The 8,136-nt window shown below is 46.7% G+C and overlaps 1 protein-coding gene across 4 annotated transcripts in view; it reads left to right on the plus strand.

Annotated features, from left to right (window-relative positions):
- Pex26 (peroxisomal biogenesis factor 26) overlaps positions 1-7,588 on the plus strand; it is a 16,380-nt gene extending 8,792 nt beyond the window's left edge. For 3 of the 4 annotated variants that reach the window (XM_045137662.1, XM_012951362.2, XM_045137661.1), the window contains one exon: positions 6,566-7,588. In XM_045137662.1, the coding sequence (XP_044993597.1) occupies positions 6,566-6,669 (104 nt within the window). In that variant the 3' untranslated portion in view covers positions 6,670-7,588. The remainder of the gene's footprint in view (positions 1-6,565) is intronic. The other variant, XM_045137663.1, reaches the window with a different exon arrangement.
- Positions 7,589-8,136: the final 548 nt, after the last annotated feature.

The following is an 8,136-nucleotide window of genomic DNA, read 5'->3' on the forward strand; positions in this document are numbered from 1 at the left end:
TGTGCACTGTAGTGGGTGAGCTGTTTTTCTGTGTTACCTTCTATGACTTGTGATGTAATCTCTACTCTTCTCATGAATTTAGACTTAGAATAGAATTCTGTACTTTTTAAAATAGAGGAAAAGCAAAAACCTTTATTTCTAGTTTATTCAGAAAACCTGTGACCAGAAAAGTAAAGTAACTAGGGTCAGACAGTTTGTCGCTACTGTATCCTCTGTTCCCCATTCGCTTTTTCTTTGAGGCAAGCCCAACAGACTGGCTTTTATTTTTTTATTTTTTATTTTTTTTAATGTGAGATGGTAGGGGGAGGGAGAGGAGAGAAAGACTTGGTGTCTTAGGACCTCAGCTACTGCAGTTGAACTCCAGAAACGTGTGTCCCTTTGTGCGCATGTGCAACCTTGCACGCTTGTGTCACTTTGTGCATCTGGCTTACGTGGGATCTGGAGCGTTGAACATGGGTCCTTAGCTTTTGCAAGAAAGTGCCTTAACCACTTAGCCATCTCTCCAGCCCCCCTTGTTTGTTCTTTTAAACAGACCTATCTTTTTAGGCAAGCACCCTACCTATGAGCTACAGTCCCAGTCTTACAGAGCCATCTTTAATTTCTTTGCTAGACTCTGCTGACAGACTGACTTTCTCATGCAAATTACAGAGCTGTTCCCTCTGGACAGCTCTGTAATTTGCATGAGAAAGTCAGTCTGTAACTCTCAGAGATGGTAAAGAAGGTACTGGGTGTGTAGTTCAAGGGGGGGGGGGTAGAACCGCTTGTCTGGCTAGCCTGGGGAACATCCTCAACACTGGAGTAAGAAAAAAGCCACGGCTAGCCTGTGAGCATCCCTGTCTACCCTCTGACTTCCTAAGAAGTCATGGCTAGCCTGTGAGCATTCCTGTCTATCCCCTGACTTTCTAAGGAAACCTGATTCTCTTAAGCTCCTTTCCATCCTAAGTGCATCTCCTAAACAGTAATAGCACAAAGTTTCCTCAGAAATGCCTTGGGTCCATGGGGAAGAAGGCTGAGTGGGTCATAATTAGAGCTGGAACAGAGGAGGTTAGCTGCCAGTAACTTGGTGGCAGAGGGCACACTTAGCATGCTTGAAGCCTTCTACTCCATCCTCACCCTGAATGTGAGTGAGTAACCAAGTCAACACTCCTCTCCCTCCCCTCCCCTTCCTTCCCTTCCGCATGGTCTGACTGTAAACCTCTGGTTTCAACCTATGCCTCTGTCTTATACCTTGAAGGAGCTGGCACTTTTTTTTCCCTGCTACTTTAATTTTAAATTTTTTAAAATTTATTTTTCTTTATTTGAGAGAGACACATAGAGAAAGAGGCGGGGGGGGGGGGAGGGAGGGAGGAAGGAAGGGAGGGAGGGAGGAAGGAAAGGAGGGAGGGAGGGAGAGAATGGGCACACCAGGGCCTCCAGCCACTGCAAACAAACTCCAGATGCATGCACCACCTTGTGCATCTGGCTTACATGAGTACTGGGGAATCGAGCCTCGAACCAGGGTCCTGGGGCTTCACAGGCAAGCGCTTAACCACTAAGCCATCTCTCCAACCCGTTTTGTTTAATTTTTTTTTGTTCATTTTTATTTATTTATTTGAGAGTGACACGGAAACAGAAAGAGGCAGATAGAGAGAAAGAGACAGAATGGGTGCACCAGGGCCTCCAGCCACTGCAAACGAACTCCAGACGTGTGCGCCGCCTTGTGCATCTGGCTAACGTGGGTCCTGGGGAATTGAGCCTTGAACTGGGGTCCTTAGACTTCACAGTCAAGCGCTTAATCGCTAAGCCATCTCTCCAGCCCCCATTTTGTTTAATTTTTAATGCTTTGCTTTTGTTTCTTTCCAAATAGGATCCCAGGTCCAGGTTGACCTAGGGAGCTCACTCTATAGCCCCAGGCTGGCTTAAACCCATGGTGATCCTCCTACCTCAGCCTTCTGAGTGCCATACCTAGCTATTCCTCTCCCCCCCCAGGTAAGATCTCTTTAGTACCAGGCTGGCCTCAAACTCACAGTGATTCTTCTATCTCTGACTTCTGAGATTAAAGACATGCACTATCATACCTGGCTGATATTTCTCTTTACTTTTTTTTTGTCTTTCAACTGTACTATTTTTTAAAAAAATTTTTATTAGCATTTTCCATGATCTTTACTTTTTTGAGAGAGGGAGGAAGAAGAGAGAGATAGAAAGAGCCAAATATGGGCCCACTAGGGCCCTTCCCCACTGTGAATTAACAAATGCATGTGCTACTTTATGCATCTGGCTGGCTTTCTGTGAGTTTTGGGGAATTGAACCCTGTTCAGCAGAGTTTTGCAAGCAAGCACCTTTAACCTCTGAGCAGTCTCCCCAGCTCCCCACACCTGGCTTTTATTTTACTTTATTTTGTTTTACTGTATTTATTTATTGATTTTTTTTTGGCTTTTTGAGGTAGGGTCTCACTCTGGTCCAGGCTGACCTGGAATTCACTATGTAGTCTCTGGGTGGCCTTGAACTTATGGACGATCCTCATACTTCTGCCTCCTGAGTGTTGGGACTCAAGGTGGGTGCCACCATGCCTGGCTCCCACACCTAGCTAAAATTTTTTTTTAAATTTACTTATTTGTGAAGAGAAGAAGAGGGGGGGAAGAGAAAGTGCGCTAGTGTGTGTGAGTGAGCGAGTGTGAGTGTGAATGTGCCAGGGCCTCTTGCTGCTGCAAATGAACTCTAGGTGCATGCACCACTTTGTGTGTCTGACTTTGCATGGCTGCTGGGAAGTTCAGACCACCAGCCTTTGCAAGCAAATGTCTTTAACCACTGGGCAATCTTCCCAGCCCTAATTATTAATGTTTTTAATGGCTATAGATTCCTAAACCTGAAAGCAATCAAAATATCTTTTAGTAGATGGGTGGACAAGTACCTGTGGCATATCAATTCGATTTTATTTTATATTTTGGTTTTTGGAGGTAGAGCTCACTTAGTCCAGGCTGACCTGGAATTCACTTTGTATTCTCAGGGTGGCCTCGAACTCACAGCCGTCCTTGTTCTTCTGCCACCTGAATGCTGGGAATAAGGGTGTGCGCCACTACACCTGGCTCTTTTTTTTTTTTAAATAATTCATATGTTTAACATACAATTACTTACTATTCATTTAATATATAAATATTTAATAATTTACTTATTTTTGAGAGAGAAAGAATGAGGTAGATAGAAAAGGAGAAAGAGAGAGAGAGGGAGAGAGAAAGAGAGAGAATGGGTACACCAGGCCCTGTAACCATTGCAGACAAACTCCAAACACATGTGTCAGTGTGTATACCTGGATTATGTGGGTACTGGGGAATCAAATCTGGGTCCTTAGGCTTCCAAGGCTAGCACCTTAACCACTAAGCCATCTTTCCAGACCTTTTAAAAAATATTTTATTTTTACAGAGAGTGAGAATGAGAGAGAGAAAGACACACAGAGAGAATTAGCATGCCAGCGCCTCAGTCACTGCAATCATACTCCAGATGCTTGAGCCACCTAGTGGCATGTGTGACCTTGCTCTTGCCTCACCTTTGTGCGTCTGGCTTATGTGGGACCTGGAGAGTCGAACATGAGTCCTTAGGCTTTGTAGGCAAGCACCTTAACTGCTAAGCCAACTCTCCAGCCCTCTCTAGCCCTTTTAAAAGACTATTTTTGTATGCCACAGTCCCTGTTGATGTGATACTAGGGAGTTCATCCCAGGCTTTGTGCATACTTGCCAAGTACTCTGCTGACTGAGCTGTATCTTCAGCTCTCATTTTTTTCTGTTTCAAAAAAATTGGATATATTTCTTACTTATTTATTTTTGTTTGGGGGCAAGGAATGGCATTTATTTGAAGCTTACAGATCCAGGGGAAGTTGAAAAAGAGAAAACCCACCACAAAAAGCAACAGCAAAAACCAGCAGCCAAACTGCAGGGAGCCTAGGCAGAACCCCAGCACTTTGTGTATTTTAGATTAGAATTCAGATCTGTCCCAGTGACACTCCAGCCAGGCAGCTGAAAAATCCAAGAAGCTTTAATAAAACTGAATCTATTAAGGGGCTTCTATTCAAACTGCCACACAGCAAAATGGATGGATCTAGAAAGAACTATACTAAGTGAGGTAACCCAGACCCAGAAAGCCAAATACCATGTGTTTTCTTCTCTAATGTGGGTCCTAGCTACAAGTGTTTAGATTTGTATTTGAGTTGGAGTAAAAATTGATAGCAGAGGCCAGTAAGCTAGAAAGGGGCTATACGGGAAGGAAGAGAGGGGAGGACTTAAGGATAGGGAATTGCATATATGTAAGTAGATGAACATATCACCGAAGATGGAATGGTCTAAATGAGGTCATGGGAAGGGATTGAATACAGGAAGAGTGGGAGTGGGATTAATCAAAATTTAAGATGCTATGCATATGCTATATGGAAATTTACTTCTTTGGACAATGGCACACCCAGAAGCCATACATTGTTGCTGGAAAAATTTCAGTGCCAGTGATGGGATACCTTCCAGTGAGTTGTTGGTTAGGGAGTTCTGTGATTTCCCCAGAATATTACAGGCCATTGCCAAGGCTCTTGGTTTCCCATCAGAAGTAGATGGTAAGACCCTATTGCTGAATCCTTATTGTGTTGAAATCAGTAATTCAACATGGAAAATACACAAACTGGGTAAATTTTCCTTTATTTTCAATATAGTTAATTTGTGGCAAAAAAATTTGCTGGCATGTTGGTGCTTGCTTTTACTCCCAGCAATCACAAATAAATAAAAGGGTTCTTTTTTTAAAATTTATTTTTGTTTCTATTTATTTATTTGAGAGCAACAGACACAGAGAGAAAGGCAGATAGAGGGAGGGAGAGAGAATGGGCGCGCCAGGGCCTCCAGCCTCTGCAAACGAACTCCAGACGCGTGCGCCCCCTTGTGCATCTGGCTAACGTGGGACCTGGGGAACCGAGCCTCGAGCCGGGGTCCTTACGCTTCACAGGCAAGCGCTTAACCACTAAGCCATCTCTCCAGCCCCCCCCAAAAAAACACTGAAGATGGCTTAGCGGTTAAGTGCTTGCCTGTGAAGCGTAATGTTGCAGTCCGGTTCGCATTGCTGGTAGAAATCACCCAACCAAGAGCAGCTTCTGGGAAAAAGAGGTTTATTTGGCTTACAGGCTCGAGGGGAAGCTCCACGATGGCAGGGGAAAACGATGGCATGAGCAGAGGGTGGACATCACCCCCTGGCCAACAGAAGATGGACCACAGCAACAGGAGGGTGTGCCAAACACTGGGATGGGGAAACTGGCTATAAAGCCCATAAGCCCGCCCCCAACAATACACTCCCTTCAGGAGGCATTAATTCCCAAATCTCCATCAGCTGGGGAGCTAGCATTCACAACACCTAAGTTTATGGGGGACACCTGAGTCAAACCACCACATGTAAGGACCCCGGTTCGAGGCTCGGTTCCCCAGGTCCCACGTTAGCCAGATGCACAAGGGGGCGCACGCGTCTGGAGTTCGTTTGCAGAGGCTGGAGGCCCTGGCGCGCCCATTCTCTCTCCCTCCCTCTATCTGTCTTTCTATGTCTGTCGCTCTCAAATAAATAAATAAAAAATGAACAAAAAAAATATTTAAAAAATATTATTTTATTTATTTGTTTGTTTATTTGAGAGAGGGAGAGGAAGATACAGAGAGAATGGGCTCGCCAGGGCCTCTAGCCACTTCAAACAAACTCTAGATGCATGTGCCACCTTGTGCATCTGGCTTATGGCGGCACTGAGGAATCGAACGTAGGTCCTTAGACCTCACAGGCAAGCACCTTTACTGTTAAGCCATATCTCCAGCCCTGAAAGTGCTTTTTAAAAAAAAAAACTGAATAGGGCTGGAGGAATGGCTTAGTTGTTAAGGCATTTGCCTGCAAAGCCAAAGGACTCAGGTTTGATTTCCCAGGACCAATGTTAGTCACATGTACAAGGGGGCACACACATCTGGAGTTCGTTTGCAGTGGCTGGGGGCCCTGGCGTGCCCATTCTCTCTCTCTCTCTGTTTCTGTCAAGTAAATGAATAAAAATAAACAAATATTAAAAAAAAAAACCCTGAATAGCTGGGCTGGAGAGATTGCTCAGTGGTTAAGGTGCTTGCCTGCTAAGCCTAAAGACCTTGGTTTGATTCCCTAGTTCCCTAGTACCCGTTAAGCCAGATGTGCAAAGTGATGCATGCATCAGGAGTTCGTTTGCAGAGCTGGAGGTCCTGCCACGCCCATTCTCCTTCTCTCTCTCTTCTTGCAAGTAAATAAAAATATTAAAAACAAACAAGCCAGGCATGGTGGAACACGCCTTTAATCCCAGCACTGGAGAGGCAGAGGTAGGAGGATTGCTGTGAGTTTGAGGCCACTCTGAGACTACATAGTTAATTTCAGGTTAGCCTGGGCCAGAGTGAGACCTTACCTTAAAAACCAAAAAAAAAAAAACACCCCAAAAAACCCCACAAAAAAAAAACTAGTCGTGATACTTCGGGTGAAGAAAACGGTTGCTGAGGCTGTGTCTGCGGGAAGGTGCAGAAGCGCTTGGGCCCGCGGGAAGGCTCACCGGTCTCTCCTTTCCTCGCAGCGTCTCCCTCTTCCTTGCCTTTCCTTTACCAGTTGGCTCAGCTCTTCCGAAGGATCCAGAAGGCCACGCTCTCTCGCCTCCACTCTCTTGCCCTACGTGACTGAAGACTCCCCCCAGGCCGCCCTGGCCTTACTGTGCACACCTCCAGGAGCAGAACAGCTTGCCTGTGGCCGGCGGGGAGCCTTTGAGTGCCCCGTGCACCCCAAGCATTATGTGCACCTGGGCATCCCGTGCACCCCGCTGCTGCTGGCCGCCTGGGGGACGGGGAGGCCGTGGGGACAGAGGCCCAGCTGCCCCAGAGCAACACCTTTGACTCCAGTGTCCCCTCCAAAGGGCGCAGGGGGCTTTCCAAGTCAGGGTATCCATGGAGCCCAAGGCTCGCCAGTTCGGAGACATCCCGGCTTTTCACCTTCCTGAAACCTACCCGCCGAGCAGTGTCCCTCTGTGCTCCTGGTCCCGCGGTGAGCGGGGGCCTCTGCGGCCGAGAGGCCGCAGCTTGGGCAGCGCAGGTGACCGCTGGCAGCGCCGTGAGCCAGCCCGACCGTATCTCCGGGGAAAGCGATCTTTCTCTGTGTCTCTTGGTCTTCAGCTCAGTTTTCCAGAGTGTCAGGAGCCAAGCCCTGCTCGGTTGCACCTGGTGCCTGCCTACTGTTTCCTATCACCATCCCGGTCTTTCCCCGGTACGCGCCGTAGCGGGTCACCGTTCTGTGTCCCTTTGTCCTACTTTTGTTACATTTTTTGTATAGTGTCCAAATTTTTCTGCTCGAATGGCTGTGAAAGTAGGCTAGCCTCAGAGCTGCGGAACTGAAAACGGAACTGGGTAATCAGGTGAGCTGGGAGGGCTTTGGGGGCTGGGCTGAGGGATGAGGCACTGGCTTTGGCAGGGAGGAGTTGACATGTTTCAGTTTCTCTGCCTGCTGGCCACAGGGTTCCTATGTGCTTCTGTGTAAGACCTGAGACTACACAGTGAATTCCAGGTCAGCCTGGGCTAGAGTGAGAACCTACTTTAAAAAAAAAATAGGGCTGGAGAGATGGCTTAGCGTTTAAGCGCTTGCCTGTGAAGCCTAAGGACCCCGGTTCGAGGCTCGGTTCCCCAGGTCCCACGTTAGCCAGATGCACAAGGGGGCGCATGCGTCTGGAGTTCGTTTGCAGAGGCTGGAAGCCCTGGCGCGCCCATTCCCTCTCTCTCCCTCTATCTGTCTTTCTCTCTGTGTCTGTCGCTCTCAAATAAATAAATTTTAAAAAAATTAAAAATAAAATTAAAAAAAAAATAAAGGTGAGAGCTGCTGGACAGATGCTCAACAGTAAAGGCACTTGCCCACAAAGCCTGATGACCCGTGTTTGACTTCACAAGTACCCATTTAAGGCCAGATGCACAAAGTGGCAAATGCATCTGGAGTTCATTTGCAGTGGCAGGAGGTCCAGGCATGCCCATCCTCTTTGTCTCCCTCTGCTTGCAAATAAATAAATACAATAAAAATTTTAAAATGTATAGAAAGTGCTTGTTAGCTTTTTTTTTTTTTTTTTTTGGTCCATTTTCAGGCACTGTGAGCAAGCAGCTTCTCCGTAGA

Source organism: Jaculus jaculus, chromosome 18 (genome assembly GCF_020740685.1).
Source record: "Jaculus jaculus isolate mJacJac1 chromosome 18, mJacJac1.mat.Y.cur, whole genome shotgun sequence".
NCBI classification, from domain to species: domain Eukaryota; kingdom Metazoa; phylum Chordata; class Mammalia; order Rodentia; family Dipodidae; genus Jaculus; species Jaculus jaculus.